The sequence below is a fragment of the Centropristis striata genome, chromosome 16 (assembly GCF_030273125.1).
Source record: "Centropristis striata isolate RG_2023a ecotype Rhode Island chromosome 16, C.striata_1.0, whole genome shotgun sequence".
Classification (NCBI taxonomy): Eukaryota; Metazoa; Chordata; class Actinopteri; order Perciformes; family Serranidae; genus Centropristis; species Centropristis striata.
In genome coordinates this window covers 28,371,299-28,392,423 of record NC_081532.1, presented here as the reverse complement: position 1 = coordinate 28,392,423, position 21,125 = coordinate 28,371,299, and the positions used below count along the sequence as shown (strand labels likewise).

Sequence of the window (21,125 nt, the reverse complement as noted above, 5' to 3'; positions counted from 1 at the left end):
TCAAGTTGTCTAAAGTAGTTTATTCTGGAGTTATTGAAATGGTTTATTTAAAGGATATCCTGAACATTTAATATTGTTGGACACAATGCAGATTAACTGTACTGATATAACAAACATTCAAACCTCTACAGAGCCTCCTGTGGAGCATTGACCTCAGTCCAGCTCATAAATGAGGGAGTTTTGGAAGATAAACCCAGCACATGTGACATGATCACTGATGATCGTCTCGTTTCCATCTTCATCAATTTCCCTCAGTACCACAGGTGGCTGCTTGTCGTTCACCGGGCTTTGGAAGATTTGCTCTGTGGGCAGGTCGTCTTCGTCTACGTCCCCCCTCGCCTCCTGCTTTAATGAACCCACGGCAGGCTCCTCAGAGGCTGAACCTCCTCTGCTTGACTTGTTTGTTTCATCTGTTGCAGGCGTCTTGCTGGGCTCCTGGGAGGTGCTGCTCTCCTTTACGTTCTGCCTGTGAGCTGCTGTGGATTCCTCAGTGGATCCGTGGTGCAGAGATGCAGCATCTGTTTCCACCTGGAACAGCAAAACATTAGTTTGATCACAAAAACTTTAACTCCTCATCAACACTGTTGTTGGGATTTACCTCACCTTCTCATTTCCACTGACACACTCTCTTGTCTTCCCAGTATCCTCTTTGACTCCTGAAGTCTTCATTTTGGTGGTCAACTTCATAATAACTTCTTCCTCTTTTCCTGTGCAGCTTGAATGCTCAGCAGTGATTAAAACAGGCTGGCTTTCTGTTTCAGGTGAAGCTTGGAGCCTGTTTTCTTCTCCAGAAGAAACATTAGTTACAGTATTGCATTTTAAACTTGTAACACTGGGATCCTTGTTATCTGAGTTACAATCCCAGATTTCTTTTTCAAGCTCGTGCTTCAGTTCGTTCACTTTTTCCTCCTCCACATCTTGGCCTTTTCCTTTCTCCTCCTTCCATTTCGTCTCCACCTCCACTCCATTTCCCTCGTCACTATTTTCTCCCTCCTTCATCTGCTCCTCTCCGCTCTTTTGACCTCTTCCTCCCTCTTCTTCACCTTCCTCTACCCTCAAATCCTGCTCGACACCTCCTTGCTCCTCCTCTTTACTTTCCTTGTCTTCCCTCTTCTCGATCCATTCATCCTCCTCTTCTACCTCACTAACCTCCTCCTGTCTCTCATCATCACTAGTTTGAGCGGACCCTACAGCAAAATCCACAGCTTCGTTAGAAGGCAGAACAGACAGTGTGACTGTAAGCTGTCCTCTCTGTTTGTTGAACATGGCCTCTCCTTTGTCTTCATCCACAGGGTAGGCTAAAGGCAGCTCCAGTCTGTAGGCTGGTTTCTTGGCCTCCAGCAGCAGCCGTCTCTCTTCCACCTCAAGGCTGGCGTCTGTGGCCGCCTTCAGAAGTGGCATGTCGATGGTAACCACTATCTCTTTGGGCCTGGGGCTTTGTGCAGAGTCTCTGGAACATCTGAAGTCCTGTAGATCCACAAAAGATCGATATTTTACTGTGTAGTTTGGCTTGGTGGGCTCTTTGGCTCTCTGAGGCTGGATCTGGAAACTTTTCTGTTCAGCATCACGGCTGTTTTTTGTTGCTGCAGGCTCGGCTTGCAGGGATGTGGGGGGTCTTTTTTCACATGGGTACGGGAATGCAAGAGGGTCAGGCTCCTCTGAAGGCTCCTTTTTATATCCAGGTATGGGTTTTCGGATGACACAAGGCTGCGGGGTCCCTTTGTATTTCGTCTTCAGCTCCCTCACATTGTTTTTATCCAGAGTGACTTTGAAAGCATCCTGGATTCCCTGAATGGCTGTGCTGTCCACCATCTCCATAAACCTCTTGTTTTTGCTCGCAATGTGGATAGTGTCAGGGTGGAAAACTGCATCATAGATCATGATCTTGTTTCCTTTAGGATCCGTGTCTTGTCTCCCTGGGTGCAGACTGTGAGGCAGGGACCAGCTCTGTCCTCTGCGGCCGTCCGCCGACACCCCCCATTTACATTCAGGCTTTCCAACTCTATCATTGGCGCAGATGTTGATAAAACACTTCTGCTTGCCGTTCACACTCGTCCTGAGAGCCCTGAACGGCTCCGGGTGGATAAAGTCAATCGTGTTACCTCTCTCCTGCTCCAAGAGTTTGATCTCCTCTTCATACCTTTTCTTATTCTCCGGGTCTGATAATTCATGGGCGTAATCCCGCAGCATTTCTCTAAATTTCTCGTCTTTGAGAGCTTTTGTCAGTCTTTCCATCTCATCCGTTGTCATGTTTAGTTCTTTCAGCTGATCTCCGACCTCCATGCTGATGAGATATTGAGGCGGATAGAGTAAATAAAATAATTTTAAAAAGTCAGAGTCGAAGTTAGCGACATTTAAAAACCTTTACAGGCTGTCCTCGCCGAAAAACTGCCGAATTTAGTGTCGTTTTATGTCAATTTCCAGGTGTTTTAGCTTTTGTTGATTCATCCGGCAAACTGTCCTCGTTGTGTTGATGTTACCATAGCAACACAAGTCATGGGTGCAACACGTAGACACTTCCCCAAGAAACATTTCCCTCTCTCTTGATCCGGCAGCTGAATAAGCATAATAGTACGAATTTAAACAGATAATGTAATAGAAATAAAGTTAACCAAAATAAAACAATATCAAGGAAGGGAAACACACACACACACACACACACACACACACACACACACACACACACTGTTTTAATTGTGTTTTAATTAATTAATTGGCACTTTGAACTTTAAGACTTTTCTATACACAGGTTTGTTCATTTTATACTGCAATTTTTACTGAAAACATTTCGACATGTCAAGCGCAAACACATTGTTTTGAATTTATTTAAGTTTATAGGATTATTCCATTTAGAAATTAGTTTAATTACTCATTAATGAAGGTTACTTTAAGACCACAGCTCCTCATCTAATTTTTGGTTTGTGTTTGTTCTTGTAATTATAATGTTTGGAACTGAGGTCCCAGAGGTAAAGACCCTTTAAAATTAGCTGTATGTGAAAATGACTAACATGTAAATTTGACAACACTATTAGTGTTTTTTTTTTTATTTTTGACATTCAAATTATCATAACATTAATATTACATAATTTTATTTGCGACAAAACAAGAATAAAACAAAACATTTTAACTCTTACTTTACAGAGCTGAATTTTTTATGAGCCACATAAATTCAACTGTGATTTTCTTTAGCTTTTTAGTTTATATGTCTTTAAATTCACATTCTATTATTACAAAATCCTTCCTAGATGTTGTTTAATTGAATTTACATGTGCAATATTCTCTGTGAAATGGTCCATACCCAACTTCTGACTCTGTCAACATTGCATAATGTTCCTAAAGTTTTTTATTTAATTTTTGTTGTTTTTAATTTGCTTATATTGCTCGTCTATACTGCTGTTAACTATTTATTTTTGTTTTTTGCTATCCATTTTGTTGCTGTGACACTTCAAATATATATATATATATATATATATATATATATATATATATATATATATATATATATTTGAAGTGTCACAGCAACAAAGTGGATAGCAAAAAACAATAAATAGTTAACACACACACACACACATATATATATATATATATATATATATATATATATGTCACACTGTTAAAATAATCGCCTACGTAATTTTTTGTCAAAATTGTTTTTTTTGCCTAAATCATCTCATGATGCCATCCATCTATGGTAAAATCGCCTACATCCTCAGTTGATCAGATCATGTGATTTTGCCCCTTTAAGATAATGGCCTATGTCAAGTGTGAGACTTAAGCGGATTTATTATGCCTAAGTCAAAATAAAATGTGACTTAGGCAATTTTTGAACATGTCTTTGTGACTTAAGCAAGATATGGGAACACTTTATTTTGAAGGTGTCTACATAAGCGTGTCATGAGCATGTCATAAACATGACATAAATATGACATGGGATGTGTCATGAACATTAATGACACTTTGAAGTAACATTAATGCTCATGATACTTGTCATGTCATGTTTCTGACAGGCTTGTGTGACTCTTATGTAGACACCTTCAAAATAAAGTGTTACCATATCTTTCTTAAGTCACAAAGGCATGTTCAAAACAATTGCCTAAGTCATTTATTTCTCTTAAGTTACATAATTTACACACAGTGTTATTACTATGCCAATAGCCATCCTTCGTTACATCCTTTTTGAGCGAAATGATCAATAAATGTTATATGTTACACTTTTGGTGAAGTTTTTTGTGTTTCCTGCAAAACTTGAAAAAATGAGTTAGGCTATTATTTTAACAGGGTGACGATATGTAATGCAGCAAAACATGCATTTTCCTTTACTTTTAGTTCCTAAGCAAACGAATATTGGCAATCTACATACATAAATGTACACCACCCAGTACCATTGTTTGGCTATGAGCACAAATCGTGAAGTGCATTAGATTTCCTGTATTATTGTACTGTTTTAATAAACAGTACGTGTCAAACGTGTCAAACGAGGATGTTCTTCAGCACTGGTGTAAAGGCTGACGTGACGTGAATCCGCCACTAGATGTCGCTGTAGATCAGCGCTCCGGTGGCAAACAGCCAGTGAGTAAGTCGGTCAGTAAGGCAAAGGGGTGGGTATGTAGGGGAGAGCAGTGATTGGTCGCACCCCCAACAGTTCATATTTCTCTCCGTCTGATTGGAAGAGGTGTGCTGTTACTGGGTATGGGACCACTGCTTATGAATGTGGAGGTGATGGAGGAAGAGAGAGACGATGGAGGCAGTACAGAGACACTCTTTGCTTCAGCGGCATCTTAACGGCTTATTTTTATTGTTTATTCAACATCATTTCCACCAGCATAGTCCCAGTTTCTCCAGCTGAAAATATCTCATTTTGCATACTCTACATTCATTTGCATTTACACTAGAGCTGCAACAATTATTCAATTAATTGAACAATGATCGATTATCAAATTAATCGTCAACTATTTTTATAATCGAATAGTTGGTTTGAGCACTTTTTTAAAGACAATAAGTCCAAATTCTCTGATTTCAGCTTCTTCAATGTGAATATTTCTGGTTTCTTTGTTCCTTTATGACAATAAACTGAATATATCTTTGGTTTGTGGACAAAACAAGATATTTCAGATTCATCTTGTGGTTTGGGAAACACTGATTGATATTTATCAACATTTTATTGACCAAACAACTAATTGATTAATCGTTTAAATAATCAACAGATTAATCAATAATGAAAATAATCGTTAGTTGCAGCCCTAATTTGCACTTACATTTATAATATCACTGCACAACCTGTTTGCATTGCATTGTTTATACCTTTTATGATTACACCTGTCTACCACATATTGAATTATATCCATATATTGTAACTGCTGCAATATTTGTATCTTAGATTGTAATTAAATGTGACCTGTTTTTCTGTCTAATACAAATATTATTTTTGGAATGTTTCTGCATTTTAAAATACCAAGAACTTGAACTAGTTACCTCTAAGCAAAAATAACAGGAGGTGTTTGCTCATTGATACCACACTGATAAGAGATTTTTTGAGAGAATAAAAGTCAGTTGTGTATTATGCAAGAATCACACAGCCCCACCACCTCCCTTCACCCATGTGATGGTGCTGAATGAGCTCAAATGATCTGGTAATAAACTCTGAAACAAGGCCAACAAATCTCTGTCTGTCTTGTCTGCTGACTCATCAACACTCTGGCTCTGAGCTAATGAACAGGACACAATGTCCCCAGATGGTCTCACCAAAAGAGCTTTTATAACACCAAAAATTCATTCAGCCAATAGACCGAAAGAGGGCGGTGGAGGAGGTGGTGAGGGGGAGTCACAGTGTGACGCACGGAGGATGTGGGCAGGCACCACTCACTGCATTGCTGCATGAGAGAACCGGGAAAGGTTGCTGACTTTACCTAGATCCCACATTCTTTTTCCCAGATTAGAAAGTTCACAAAATCCACACAGAATGACTCATTTAATCCTTTTTTTATTACAAATATGTATTAAATAATATGAAAAGTTAGACAGGGAGATATAATCAAGGTATAATCATAGTACTGATGATTAATATTCATATTTACATTGTTTTTTTCCAAATATGACAAATAAATGCATTTCATAGTACAACAAACAATACATTCACACAGACACATATCAGTATCAACACAAACAAAAGAGAAAGTGTTGGGTGGAGAAGCTGAAACGTATAAGACAAACTTCATACAAAGGCTTTGGCAAGAGTGCATTAATATTATCAATTATATCAAAGTAAACATAAGAGTCCTTTAAAGAAAAATGTACAAATGAGCAGTAGAGGAGAAAAAAAGAGTCCAGTGCATGTTTTTCTTTCATTCCCATGAGTAAAGTAGCAGCAGCCCTGTGTGCTTGGCTGCTCTGTGTCCCTGTGGTATCTTGGGAGTGGGTAGGATGGCAGTGTACATTATCTACTTAGAGCCGGCAGGTACCAGCATGCTAAGTGTGGCGAGGCCGGGTTTTGAAGTGGGTGCTTTGCCTGCAGCCATTTTGTTCAGGCTCCGAACATCCGCCTGCCAGGAGGGAATTTTCTTTGTGGTCATGTGGCGGCGGGCGTGCTTGGTGAGGTGATCACTGCGCATGAACCGACGGTCGCACACGGGACACACAAACTTCTTCTCCCCGGTGTGTGTTCGCCGGTGTCGGGAGAGCTCGTCAGAACGGGCAAACCTCTTGTCGCAGCCTTCCCAGCTGCAGCTGAAGGGCTTCTCACCTAAAAGGAGGCAAACAGGGAGAGAAAAGGTCAGCAAGTGAGTCACATCTCAGTCATAAAAACTTCCCACATCATTCTGTCGTGTCTTTGATATAACAATGAGCTCACTCACATCCCATCAACAACAAGGCCATGAAAGGAATGTCTTACAAACAGGATGCAACACTCATTGGTGGTCTCATTTTATTCCACATCCTCACGATTATCAACCAAATCAAACACTTGTGTGTGCAGTAAACCCTCACCTGTGTGTGTTCTGAGGTGAGCCTTGAGGTGTGAGCTCTTGAAATACGTCTTCCTGCAGCCCGGGAAGTTGCAGACATAGTTTCTCCTGCGGGAAAAGTCCATCTTTGTGGCTGTTGTACCGCCGCTGGGCCCCGCTGGCACATAGACAGGGGCCGGGGCCAGAGGTAGCAGCTTGGTGTTGCCCAGCGTCATGACAGTCTGAGGGCAGTGAGGGGACTGAGAGACAGAGGACTGAGGGAGAACCAGCATCACTGTGCCCTGAGGCACCGCTGAGCCCACAATGAGGGACTGCTGGACAGGAGCTCCATTAGCTGCGGTGGGCTGGGGGAGGATGGGCGTGGTGGCGGTCCGAATCCCAGTACTGGATGTCTGAACTGCACCAGGGATGAAGGCTGAGATTATACCCGATTGGCTGCTGACAGGGAACATCTGGCAGATGATTTGAGGGCTGGGGACCGAGGGCGGGGACAAGGCTGCAGGAGCAGAGGGAGTGTGTGGGCTGGGTTGCGGTTGCATACTGACAGGAGTGGGGGTGGAGACACTGTTCAAACAAGGTTTTGAGGGTCTGGTTTGCTGCCCTGATATTGAGGTGGACAATGTGGGTGTGAGAGGAGCAGGAGGAGATGGAGGTGTGGTTATCTGCTCAGTCTTTGTAATGCACTGCAGCCATTGCTGCTGCTGCTGCTGCTGCTGCTGCTGGCAGCCCGTTGCAGCCGTTACTGTGTCTATAGTTTTCTTTGGACTGGGGGCCACTGGAATGCGGTGTTGGCAGGGGGTGCTGTCTGCGGTGTGGCGGATGACGCTGGTCGCCATGGCTCTGCAGGGCTGTGGCGGAGAGGGGAGGGAGGGGGTCTTTTCAGCAATGGGTGCCAGGACAGGTTGATGGAGCCCAGACCAACAGGGTGGTGAGGAGACAGCAGGGCCAGAGCTTGACTGGAGCGCAGTGCTGGATGCCTCAACGAAGCTGGGGCTGTGGGGGGGAGTCATGCACTGGGAGGAGAAGGGAAAGAAGAACATTTAAAGATGTGAACCCCAACATCAGTTTCTCTAGCTGTACAGGGGAAAGAGTTTAGAGATAAGCATCACAGGTGGCGAGCAGGTACACACAAGAATAATGATCACTCTGAGCTGCAAAGAGCTATAAACTGTGATTTTTATGACTCAAGAGGAGTAACTGTCTGAAGGTCAAAGCACCTTACAGTATCAAGGCGTTTCATGCTGCAGCACCCTCTCACCTGCCCCAGCCTCCTGTCATAAACCACTGCCCAGCTAGGTACAGTTATCTTTACATGAAAAGGTCATCGGGTTTAATGCAAACCTCGACTCTCAGGAATGTTTACTGATCAAACACAAGCTGATGTTGCTAAATTGACATACGGTTTGACACTTGAAAAATCACTTACGAGGGAGGAGAGGGACACAAAGTCCTTCGGGGGCTCTGGAAGTTCTGGCGGCATGATGGAGTCACAGGAGTCCGAGGCCGGGGTGAGGGGTCTGGGCTTGCAGGGGTTTGGCCTGCTGCTGCTGAGGAAGTGACCCTGGCCCCAGGAGCTCATACACACCAACGCCTCAGCTGCCTCCAGGTCTGTGTACTCCAGACCACAGGTACCACTTGGGACAGTCTGTCCACTGTCATGCCTCCTTCTCTTTGCATTGGACCCACAGTGAGCCATGTACTCAGTCTGGAAAGGAACAATAAATAAACTTCAAACAAAGGAAGCGTAATGAAAACACCTCAGTATCGCCACATCATTGGGAACATTTTCAAATGCATGATTCACTGTGTTGATTCAACTTTGACTCATCAGAGCATAAATGCAACCAAAGGGAAACTTTTTATTCGATTTACCAAAATGGGGAAATAGATCTATTTCCAGTTATCATCTGCTCCGTCACTGTTCCTAAATCTAAAGTTCCCAGCCAAACTGCACGATTCTGCCAATAAGGGAGAGTGGGTGTCGGTGACAACACCCCAGCCCAGCATGCACTGCCTCTGGCTCCGAGCCAGGACACCTCCCATGGCCAAATATAGACCAAACAGTGACGTGCTGCAGAGTTGAGCCATGTGAAATCCCCATAAAGCGGTTTGCATCAGGAAGTGGGTTTATCACGTTATAACTTATTACATATTTTAAAGTAAACAAAGAATATTACTGATCTCTACAAAAACTCAACCTGAATAAAATACTTTGTCAACATTGACAGGCTTCCGTACTTGTTTCAATTTATTTTCATAATATAATAGTAGGCGATTAATTTTCAAAGGCTGAATAACAAAAAAGTGCACAATACATTGCGAAAAAAAACAAGTGTTCACATTTTAATTTAATATTTGGCACCACTTGGATTTTATCTGACAAAATAATAATGACACAATTGTATAATATTGTTAAAGTAGGCTGACGACTGAGCCTCAGTTATGAAATTGCCAAATAGTAGTCAAAATTACTCAGTAAACAAGTGAATGCTCCCAGACTGCAAAATAAATGTCGCGCCTCAGCTGAAGTAACAGTTTAAAAGAATTCTTACCCCGTTTGAGTCCATTTCTGTAAATTTTCGCGCTGGCATTGAGGAATTTTTTTTCTAAATATCACTTTTTGTTGTCAAAGGCAGTACAGAACAAAGAGACGGCGGTTGCCAGTGCTGCTGGCTGCACCGGGGTAGGGTTGAGGTCGTTTTTTTTCTCTGACTGGCTCCCTTTTCTCTCAGCTGTGTGTGTAAAACATGGGGAGGAGAAAAAAAGGAAAACAAAACTCACAACACGCACTGACGGGTGGCAACACTCGACCAATCACAATTGAGTGTGTGCGGAGCCTCGGCCAATGGGAGGGCGAGGACCGCGTGAACAGTGCGTGCACGCCGGACGGTTGGAGGAAATAGGGTGCGTGGCCGTTGGTGGGCGTGGCCGCCAGAGTCAGCAGTGTCAGGGTAAACCCGATGAACTGCCATCCGCTAAACTAGGCGAAAGGTCGATCCAGTCTATGCTGCCTTCACGGGCTACAGGAACAGCTCGCTGCACAAAGACGTGACTGCTTGTTGCGACATTTATAATTCATTAAAGAAAAGAAAAATATTTTATGTACGATGATTTATATTGGATGAGTAGCATTGTAATTACTCTTCTGTAATTATAGGCGAAGTGCCACAAAAGAAACCACACCAACTCTTTTTTTTTCCTCTATATGGCCATATAAGGCAATTTGATTTACGGTATTGTTGCTGTGCATTTAAAAAGATTTATTTCACTTTTTAGTCTCCACAAAATTCAAACATGTGACTATTTTATATTGAAACAAGAGTACCCCTGTTGTTTTATTCTATAATAAAAAAAATGTGAGTCTCCTCAAGTGTGGGTTACAAAATATGATAATCATCAGGACATTATGTGATGAGACAGAATACCTCAGATCAAATGTTTTCTATAATGTTCCAAATGTTAATTTTTTCTTTTTCTTCTTTTTTAAATTATTGTAAAGAGTTTTCTCAGATTCAAAGTGTTTATGTCATATGCACAGTAGAAAACATGTTTCCCTGTACAATGAAATTCTTGCTTTGCTGTCTGCAGAATGCCAACCAATGTAAAAGTTTAAAAAAATATATACAATATATACAAAAAAATGTACAAGATAAAAAAATTTAAGGCAGCACGTGATAATAAAAAAGCAACAATTATACAATTATAATAATAACACTGCAAATGTAAGCAGAGCAATTCTGCATGTGCAAGTGCAAACTGAAAATTTAACAGTCAGGTTGAGTTATATGAGGTAGGCATAAAAAGCTTGTTAATGTCACATATATTATGTGTAAATCTGGAACGTTATGCTGCACTGCATTTTTATATTTTAAAGTAAAAGGAAGAACATTTTTTCACCAGACGTCAGCATCTAGCTGGCCAACGAGTTGTTTTTTTAAGTGTCTGCCGTTTTCCAATTTCCACTGACAGCTTTTTAGATGATTCTGTGCAAAAAAGCAACAAACTGTCTGACAGCATCATCTTAGATTTAAATAGGCTTGGTTGATACACATTATGAACAGCTATGATGTTTTAACACCATTAGAAATCAACATATTCCCCTAGTATTGTTTGCAGACATTCTTTTTGCAAACAAGGAGGCTGAGAGAAGTAATTTGTTCCAAATTTCCCACAATACTTGAATGCAACACCTGTGTCCAGATGAAGCCCGGGATTCTGTCTTGTTTTTTGGAGCTGTTTGTGCAGCCTTCTCACAGAAAAAGCAGACAAACAAGTGCTTTATTGTCATAGCCTTCACATTTTATTGCACAAACACATAGTAACTAAATAAGAAAGTGAATAAAATGTTTTTTTTTATCCATATCACTATTGCCATAATTACTGTGTTATTATTATTATCATTATTTCTTATCATATGTTTATGGTTTCTCAGTTTATCAGTTATGTCACCCAGGAGATGCCACCAATTACATTTAATAGATTATTAACATTAGATTAAAAAAAAAAAAATTTCAGAAACAACTGGCATACCAAACTCTTGGTCTTGACGCTAGTTTTGTCTGTGGGTGTAGCCACTTCTTTTAGGAATTCTGGGCTGGAGTCAACCTCGTTGCCCCCGTTATATAGCCTACATATGGCCTATATTACATTTTTGATTTATATTATTATTGTTACATTAGCAGACAAATTAATTTCCATCAGCATTCAAGTGTACAGATGCACTGCACTGATAACCTTTTGTCCTGGGTGCAGAGAAAAGAATACTGTACTTTGTTTCCCTGATACTTAATATATATTTTAAACTTTGAGGAAACATTAATGCATGCTGGGCTATTTTTCCTGTGACCATTTCTATGGGATCAATCCCACCAGAGCACGTAAGAGAATTCAAATTGGTCTTGACCTACATATGCTGTTACATCACCAACTGTATTTAGACAAAGAAAGAAATGTGTCAGAAGCCCCAGTGAACTTCTGGAAGATGAAAAAGCCTCCAACTGGAATTTTGAAATGTTGCCAAGTCAATAAAACATATATAAAAAGTATTATAGTAGGCCAAGTGTCATTTCTATGAGCATTTTTATTTTCTGTTTCTGATCTGTCTTGCTAATATAAGAAAAAAACAACTCATGACCACACTTTTACACTTTCTTGGATGAAATTGGTAAATAAGTGTTTGTTTTCAGTTTGCCTGCAGCAGAAGGGAGTGCAGCAGGTGTGTCGGCCGGGCCCTGGCAGCGCCTGGCTGCTCAGAAAGGCCGTGCCTCAGTATGACTCACATAAGCATGACCTCAGAGAGCAATGAGGGCTTGTAGCTGCAGTGCCAGCAGTTAGTGAGAAGAGAGGGGAAGAGGGAGGAGTTACGAGGAAAACGAGTTAGCACGCCGGCATTTCAGGCAGCCCAGGCCTTAGCACAGCAGCCTGTTTGTGATATAAGTGGGCCAGGCGGTTTCAACTTAGTCAGGGAATCTAGAGGAAAGGTTATGCTGGCCCTACGTGGGCCTCCACATGCACACCTCCCCGTACGGCCAACTCCCCCAACTCAGGAACTCCAGGAGTGGACTCAAAAAGGGGGGAGTTGCCCCAGCAGGGTTAAATATATCACCCTGGGGCTATATTTCACTAACAGGCCCTGAGCTCTGACAGGCAGCATAGGCTGTGACATGTAGACAAGAGCTTCATTTCCACATGAGGTATATCCACTCTCAATGCAAAATGTTGTCATATTACAATTTTGTTAAGGGTTGTTATTTGTTTTTAAAAATATCCTGGTTGCTGAGAGTAATAACATGAGGTCTTGAGATCATGAATACAAACTGTTTTAAATTGTTTTACGAGTTCACACTTCTACACTGTAAAAAATGTTTGTAGAAATTACAGTAAAACACTGTCAAATTGCATCAGGTTGTAAAATTATACATTGTATATCACCGTAGTAGACACTTTTAATTACCGTAAATCAAAGAATAGCATAAAACTTTGAATTCTACTGTCATAAACTGTAGAAAACACATAGTTTTGCAGTAAATATAAAATTTTCATGTACAATTTATGGAGAAATGCCATGGTGACACAATTACCCTAAAAGTAATGGGATTTTTCAGTAAAAAATTACAGTTTTTGCTGATATTTACATTTACATACGCTCACTGTATTTTTTACGGTGAAGTTCTGGCAACTACAGCTGCTGGTATTATACCATAAATTAAACAGACTTTTTTTACAGTGTAGTCTCAATTAATTTTTAGTCATCTAAACTAATATCAAGGACTGCGAATGCTTTGCATGCTTACAAAGATTTTGACAAAATGTTAAAAGAGAGTTCAAAGTGGAATATGTCTGGTTTTATGTTACATATTAATAATAATTAAAGCTAAAAGCTGCAGAATGTGTATTCAGTACCTCAAAAAAACTCACAAGCCTAACTAATGTGATTATTTTCTGTGGTTAAACGACCCAAAACCATCTTACAGATATTATCTTATTCCCAAGAGCTACAGAAAGTGGGAATGCTTTGGTGTTGTGAAATCTCTTCCTTGTGCTCTTGCCACATTATTTTTTTGTTTTATGGAATGGCAAACTGGATTTTTTCAGATTATTGTTGAAGATAATGTCTGCACTCTGCCTCTGAATTGAATATTTTATTACAGCTTCACAAGGTTTGGTGATAATATTTTAATGCTAGTGTTGTGCATACTTCATATCCAGAATACTTTGTGAGCTCAGCTGAACTTGTGGAAAACACTTGTCAGTAAATTGCTCCTCCCCACAATCACTACAAGCTGCCATCTGGGTGAAAGGACACAGCAAGCAAAGAGGGTAAAGAAAACCTCCAAGAGGGATCACAATTGTTCTAACCAGGCATAAATATATTATTTTTACTATTTTTTATAATATGAAAGTGCTGAATGCATACGTTTTACACAAGCTTTACCAAAGTAGCGTAATATGCATATTTGTTAAAGACATAATGTCCATTTCCAAGAAGGACGTCCAGCTGAAAGACAGGTAATGTGACAGATGTTGGCATAATTTTCATTTTGGAACTATTTTTTAACCATAACGAGATGTCTTGATTTGACTTTCACAAAATGGGTTATTATAAGATGTCAGTGTATCACAAATGTATCACAAATCCAAATTAACTACATTATCTCCTACATTTTATACTAAAGTAACATCTTCTGTACTGGTGATTTCAAACACTTTCAGAGGTTTAGGCTTTTATCAAGGGTCAATAGATTATATCATCATTTTATACTGAACTGATTCATAGACAGCCTGGCATTTTTTATATGTAAATATCCTTGACATTTAGTCTCAGTACTTTGATTGTAAAGGAGGATTTGAAACAGAACAAAAGAAAATAGAATTAAAATTAATTACTTTTCTAATTCTGTGACAAACAAAACAAAACAAAACACAACACAACACAACACAACACACTGCCTATGTTTAAATTGATACTAGGTGCTTGTAGGTACATCATGTGTGAAATTCATTTAAAAATTAGTCATGATTTGTTATTGCTAGAGCAGAGCCAACACAGAGATTTTTGATCAATGAAATAACAAATCTGTGTGTTATTGATAGTAAATATTGCCTGACAACAAACCACAAATGGCTTGTTTTTTTGAGCCATCTCTGCACTAGACGATGCTGCAAGTACCACACAACACATGTGGCCCCACCTTCTCTCCTCCTACACATTACAATGGAGCAACAACAAGGATTCCTCTGCAAGCACCTGACTCCTGATTGGTCGGAATGGGATTCTAAAGCCAATCTGTTGCTATGAGACACTGACTCGTATGCTGCCAGTTCGCTTTCTGTTGTCCTGGCAACATGAGGAGCAGGAGGCAGGTTGCGGGCTCCCTGGAGGAGCTCCCCCAGTGATGGTCTGAGCATGTGTGGTGCTCATGAAGAAGGCTTTAAAAAAATCATAGATTTTATTAAATAATACCCTTTGAATATTTTTTTGTCTGGTTGTCTGTCTGTGGGGAAAATCTTCTGTAGAAAGAATATGTTTCTATTCATCATCATTTCAGAGACAGTGGTATACAGCCAATGCAAATGTGTCAGGTGTTTATAATGTTGATCTCTCATACCTATAATTGACAAGACTATAAACTTATATGTATGCAGAGAAGACGAGTGGGGACCTACTGAGGTGTTCAGAGTGGCGAATGCACTTCATATCTTCTAATTAATTCCATGAGACAAAAGATCACCTCATACAGTAATAGAGAGCAAACAAAATTAATGGAAGAAGTTAGAATTGCCACAATATCTATTGAGAATTTGGTTACGGATCATTGCAGAAAATAAGCTGGATAATCTTCACATATGAACACCACTTTTATGATGTTGGAAGCCTAAATGCAGCTGACAAGGTGATGCCAATGGCTTCATCACCTAATTTGCATATTTGACCATGTAGTTGTAATTTATTCGTGTTTTTCTTTTTATGTAACAATTCCAACCCTCCTCTTTTATCCGGGCTTGGGACCGGCAAAAGTGACTCAAAAGAGACACTCCGGCAGAGTTACTTAGGTTTTGTTTTTATTATTAGTTAGTTAACTAACTAACTAACTAACAAACACTAAAACTAAACTAAAACCAAGCATTTAAAAATAACAACCAATAAAAACTAGCAAACTCACTCTGAAACTAAAACTAATGAAAAATCCAAAACTATTATAACCTTGGTAAGCAGCTGATTTGTCAAAAAAAATGCCAAATATAATCAGGCAGCTGGTGTTCATAGAGAGCCTCATCAGACACACAGTTTTAACACTGCACCTCTGGGGTTTTTTTTTTTTTTTGCTGTTACACAAAATTCTGGAGGAAACTGGAGCAACCCAGAGAAAACCACATGTAAATTGTACCCATCGTGCAATGACAGTGTTAAACACTGTACCACCATGTTTTTTTAATTTTGTAAATCAAAACCGGGAAGAAACCGAAGCACTCTTTGTCCTGAAGTTTAACTGTGTTTGATTTAGATGTGGCTTACCAACACTTCTAAATGGACCAGCTGCTATTATATGTAAAATGCCCACTGTGAGAAAGGTCTTTAATGGCACTCATCTTGATGGAAAGAATTTTTATAGGTTTTGTAACAATGGTAAAATCACTACCCTCTACCTCATCTGACCTAAATCAGGTGAGATAGAAGGTGTGATGTTGAACCTATTAAATTGTTTCCGTCAAGATGAATGCATGATGCTTTAAGGTGTTGACAGAAGCAATACAAGGGCTGGGGCAACTTTGGACTTCGGGGCTGGACTTTGGAGGGAAATCAGCCGGATTTTCAGACTGCTTAAAACAACCTCATCAAAAGATGTGTCGTCCAATGCAGTGGCAGCCTTCAATATTTCCTCTCAAGAGCCAAACTCATTTTCAAGGTCCTTCATTACAGCCTTGCTGAATTGTTTCAGGTCCTCTGGGGTTGTCCTGACAGAACATCTTGGCATGTCCTCTTCCTCCTCTACCTTTTCTGACAGACGTTTGACCACCGTCTGGATTTCTGTCATGGCCACTGAGCTTCTGCTTGTCCAAGGAGCTTTCATAAGAATTCTTGTGAGCAGAGCAGTGATGAAGCACCTTGATTCAGATGAGGTATTGGTCGACAACAGTACCTCATCTGACTTTCCTGAGTGGGTCATCTTACTGGCACAAGATGCTGCAGGAGAGCGGTGTGAGGCTGGTGAACACTTCTCTTTGCATGTTGTAGTTGTAACCACTAGCGTCCACTCTCCTTCTGACCACAGAGATGACAGAGTCAGAGAGACATCTTCCTGTTTGAACACTGGGAATCCGATATCTCACGCCAATCATCATTTGCTCGTACATTTTATCAGTCAGTTCCTTTGAGAACTTCCTGACCTCGCTACTGGCAATTCCCACAGTTTTGCGGTCACCTGCTGATGAATTCTCTTGCTGGATTAGATTGTTGAACAAGCAGTCAACATCACCTTTGATGGTCTCAAAATCCATTTCAGAAGACTGCTGCTTTGTCACAGTACGTAATGGCCTCTTGTAGGTCTCAGGGTCTGATTGGCACCTGGGAGACTGTGGGACTCCTGGCAAAGATTCATCACAAGTCTGATCAATGCCTGCATCTTGTGTAGATCGAGGCTGGGGGGAACCTGGATACGATTGCAATGTGACAAGGGAGTACTGATCTTCTTCAGTGAATGTGGCCCTGAGCTCTGTCTTCATCTTTTCAAACTGCTGTTGAGCGAACTTTAAAAAGCTAGAGTTTTTAACTTTTTGGCTGATCTCAACTTCTGAAGACTGAAAAAAGTCTTTTACCTTATTAATGATCAACCCCATATTGAAATGAGGCTTCATTGAGGTACTTTTCTCACTGCCGCAGGGAGAGGGTCCATCGTCTGTGTAGTAAAGGTCGTTATTTATGGTCCTGACAATGTCTGATGCTGCAAAATGAGCATCCAGAGAGGCACTGACATTTTCCTCCTCTTGCTCCATCTCTGGTGTCTTACCAGACCATCTGAGGAGGATGTCGGTCACCGCCTGAGTCGCAGAGGGAACAGAGATCCTAGATTTTACGCTCTGAGCTGAATCACACCTCTCTGCCTCTGCTATTACAAGCATAGGTATGGGAGATTCAGAGCTTCTTTCTAGGAAATACTCAGACACCAGCAGAGTTTACCTTGGCAGCAACTTCACTCTCCACCATCTCTGTCAGCTCTTCAGCACTCTTACATTGCTCTTGTGTTACCTGAAGAGCAGAGGCAAAGCTGTCAGAGAGGGAGTCTCCCAGTAGAGGTTGGACATTCTCCAAATATGTTAGGATATCATTTGGAGAAGTGTTGTCCTGAAACATTGATAAAATCATTTTCAGGACGTCTGCAGAGACTGACTGAACAATTTCAGCCAGCATGTCACTCAGTATAGCTTGTGTGCCTGAGTCCACTGTCTCTGCAGCTAACAAACTCCACTGTGTTTGGGAGATACGCTCAAAATATCTGTTCACTATAGGCAGAACAGACTCCGGTGTGATAACTATAGTGTTGATCATCTCAGATTGGTCCATGGCGAAGAATAATTGCTCACTTTTGAGTTTGAAACTGTCTAAAATGTGAACTTGTGTGGTGATTCTTCTAACTGTGTGTGTGTGGTCTGTAGTACATGTACCAAAGCATCTAAATTACATTATAAAATATGATTCTATAGTTATTGTTATAACTATTATAATGGTGTCTATTATAATTGTTATAATAATTATTATTGTTTTAATAATATTACATTGTTATAAATAACAAAATTATAATTATTGAGGCACTAAAAGTCTCACATGCACACACAGAGACACAATTTGCCAAAATCTCTCAGCCACAATGCGACCTGAAAGTTACATAAACATAAAAGCAAACCATTTCCTCTCACTGACACAGACATTGCTCGACAGGTGTCAGATCATCACTTATTTTAAATGAATGAGCGAAATAATCAAGTAATAATTCACAATCCATCATCAAACTGTCAAGTTTTGGCAGTATATAACAAAATAAATTGTCAAACAGAATCAAAACATTTCCTCATATTATGACTCATTATTTATATAGCAAAAAATATAAACTGTGAATTCACATATGTTTTGCCAATGTGAAAAATTGTGCAAATTAAATATTTGCAACTTGGAATTTTAGGCATACCTGTATGTCTTCCGTTTTATTTCACCAGATTTTATTTTACCAGATTTTATTTTACTCTATGTTTTGACGTTAACGGATGAACTCTATTTATTGTGCTAGGTAAATTTTATGTACCACAGTCAGCGTGCATGATTTCAGTGAACATGTAACTGTGTAGCAGGCATGTGTCTAGATTGAAATTATGCTAGTTTAATTTTTATTAGTTTTAGTGTTAATTAGTCAGTTATTCAGTCAGTCAGTCAGTCAGTCAGTCAGTCAGTTAGTTAGTTTACTAAAAACACAATATTAAAAACAAAACCTGTAACTCTGCCAGAGTGTCTCTTTTGAGTCACCTTTGCCGGTCCCAAGCCCGGATAAAAGAGGAGGGTTGGAATTGTTACATAAAAAGAAAAACAAGAATCAATTACAACAACATGATCAAATATGCAAATTAGGTGATGAAGTCATTGGCATCACCTTGTCAGCTACATTTAGGCTTCCAACATCATAAAAGTGGTGTTCATTTCCTATTGGCAAATTCTCAATAGATTCTAAAGTCTTCTCTTAATTTTGTTTGCTCTCTATTATTTAATGAGGCAATCTTTTTGTCTGATGGAATTAATTAGAAGACATGGAGAGAGACAGTAAAAGAGAAACATTAGTTAGTTAGTTAGTTAGTTAGTTAGTTAGTTAGTTTTGTAATGGGGTGTTGTAGGCTCCTAAGTGGAGCATAAGGGTAAACTAAATAAAAAACAAAAAACTAAATAATATATTTTTTAAATAAACCTAAATAGCTCTGCCAGAGTGTCTCTTTTGAGTCTCTTTTGCCGGTCCCAGCCTGGATAAAAATGTAGTCTTTTATGGCATGTGAGACTACGAAAAATTAAGAAACTTTAATTTGATATAAAAACAAATGAATTCGATTTAAATATGCACAATAATGTGAATGTAATAAAAATAATGTTGATGTAACATTTGACTGTTAATGGGAAAATGCGATGAAAAACAAAGTCTGAGGTGTGACTACAGCCAGTCAGAGGACAGGAAACACATCTTGACACCAACTGTGGGTTTAAATGAGGACATCTCAGAAGAAAATGAGAGAGACAATAAAAGAGAGACAGACCAGATGGCCTTGCACTCGAGGGCAGCATGGCAACATTGGCATGGCTAGTTGGTTAAATTATAACTAAATGAGTGTTTGGGCCTTACTATACCTGCACACTTGAACCCTCGGAGAGACGTTGTGTGCTATGTAGGTGGTGGCATCATGACTCCAACAGCTGACAGGACAGTTCGCCCTATAATAAATGTACACTCACTGGCCCCTTTATTAGCTAACGAGGTGTACCTAATAAAGTGGCAGTGTGGTCTTCTGCTGCTGTAGCCCGTCTGCTTCAAGGTTGGACGTGCTGTGCGTTCAGAGACGTTCTTCTGCAGACCTTGGTTCTAATGAGTAGTTTTTTAATAACTGTTGAACCAGTCTGACCATTCTCCTCTGACTTCTGGCTTCAGCAAGGCATTTTGGCTTACTGGATATTTTTCTCCTTTTCCGGCCTTTTCCGGCATTCCCTTTAAACCCTAGAGATGGTTGTTAGATCAGCAGTTTGTGAAATACTCGGCCCACCCAAAACACCACATTCAGAGTCACTCAAATCAACTTTCTTCCCCATTCTGATGCTGGTTTGAACTTCAGCAGCTCGTCTTCAACATGCCTACATGCCTACATGCATTGAGTTGCTGTCATGTGATGGGCTGATTAAATGTTTGTGTTAATGAGCACTTAAACAGGTGTATGTAATAAGTGGACGGTGAGTGTACTTGTGCCTGTCACACTGTCACACACTCATTTGACACACTGACCTCTTTCTTCGGCAAACTCAACTGCATGTTAAAAGTTTGGCGTTACGAGTGGCCAAGTGAATAAAAAGGAGGGTCCCCCTGACGCTTTCAGCCCCTTGGTCTGGTCTCTGATTAGTAATAAATCCATGATGAAGGAACTGCTGAGCTTCAAGCTAGATATAACATCAGCATGCAAACAAACCAATCGAATGAAAGGATGTCTGTATTGTAAGTTTTCAGATATTTCCATCAGAATCAGACTGGCTGATTGACATTAAGTCCTTAGAATTGTACTGCAAGTGTGGCTGAAATATATATAAAAAAACCTTCTTATGCAGGAATTTGTGGCCAGGTTTCCGACAGGGCAGCTTCTCTGCAGCAGGCTGTCCTGTCATGCCTGTTTCCTGTGCATAGGGTTAGGGTTGATGCCCAGACATCTGTTCCTGTGGACAGGCACAGAAAACACTGGCATAGACACAGTTAATCTCTGCTGCAGCTCAACACATCAACCACAGACAGACCTATTACTACTACTCAATTAAAACAGTATCAATAGATTTGATAAAGTCTGTTTTAAGACTATATGGGCTATGTCTGAAAAGGATTAAAATAGGTCAAACTGTATAAAAAGCACACACAGAAGAAGACAACTACAACA

At 40.2% G+C, this 21,125-nt stretch overlaps 2 protein-coding genes across 2 annotated transcripts; both read right to left on the bottom strand.

The window, feature by feature from the left end:
* On the bottom strand, positions 1–2,484 carry dnaaf2 (dynein axonemal assembly factor 2). The gene is made up of 2 exons (XM_059353041.1): positions 604–2,484; positions 1–528 (listed from the first exon to the last, which is right to left on the bottom strand). The coding sequence occupies exons 1-2, from the start codon at positions 2,281–2,283 to the stop codon at positions 154–156; spliced, it is 2,055 nt and encodes a 684-aa protein (XP_059209024.1). The 5' UTR covers positions 2,284–2,484; the 3' UTR covers positions 1–153.
* A 3,476-nt stretch (positions 2,485–5,960) lies between these two features.
* Positions 5,961–9,682, bottom strand: klf11b (Kruppel like factor 11b). Its single transcript, XM_059354103.1, has 4 exons — positions 9,515–9,682; positions 8,389–8,667; positions 6,985–7,975; positions 5,961–6,739 (listed from the first exon to the last, which is right to left on the bottom strand). Exons 1-4 carry the CDS (start codon positions 9,551–9,553, stop codon positions 6,438–6,440), a joined length of 1,611 nt encoding a protein of 536 aa, XP_059210086.1. The 5' UTR covers positions 9,554–9,682; the 3' UTR covers positions 5,961–6,437.
* Between the last annotated feature and the right edge of the window lie 11,443 nt (positions 9,683–21,125).

What these genes read in the sequence shown, in the direction of transcription:
- dnaaf2 (XM_059353041.1), bottom strand. Translation starts at nt 2,283, where the DNA reads ATGGAGGTCGGAGATCAGCTGAAAGAACTAAACATGACAACGGATGAG. An exon ending in GTGTCAGTGGAAATGAGAAG is followed by an intron (nt 529 to 603) that starts GTGAGGTAAATC and finishes TTGCTGTTCCAG; the next exon opens with GTGGAAACAGATGCTGCATC.
- klf11b (XM_059354103.1), bottom strand. Translation starts at nt 9,553, where the DNA reads ATGCCAGCGCGAAAATTTACAGAAATGGACTCAAACGGG. An exon ending in CAGAAATGGACTCAAACGGG is followed by an intron (nt 8,668 to 9,514) that starts GTAAGAATTCTT and finishes GTTCCTTTCCAG; the next exon opens with ACTGAGTACATGGCTCACTG. An exon ending in TCACCTCAGAACACACACAG is followed by an intron (nt 6,740 to 6,984) that starts GTGAGGGTTTAC and finishes GCCTCCTTTTAG; the next exon opens with GTGAGAAGCCCTTCAGCTGC.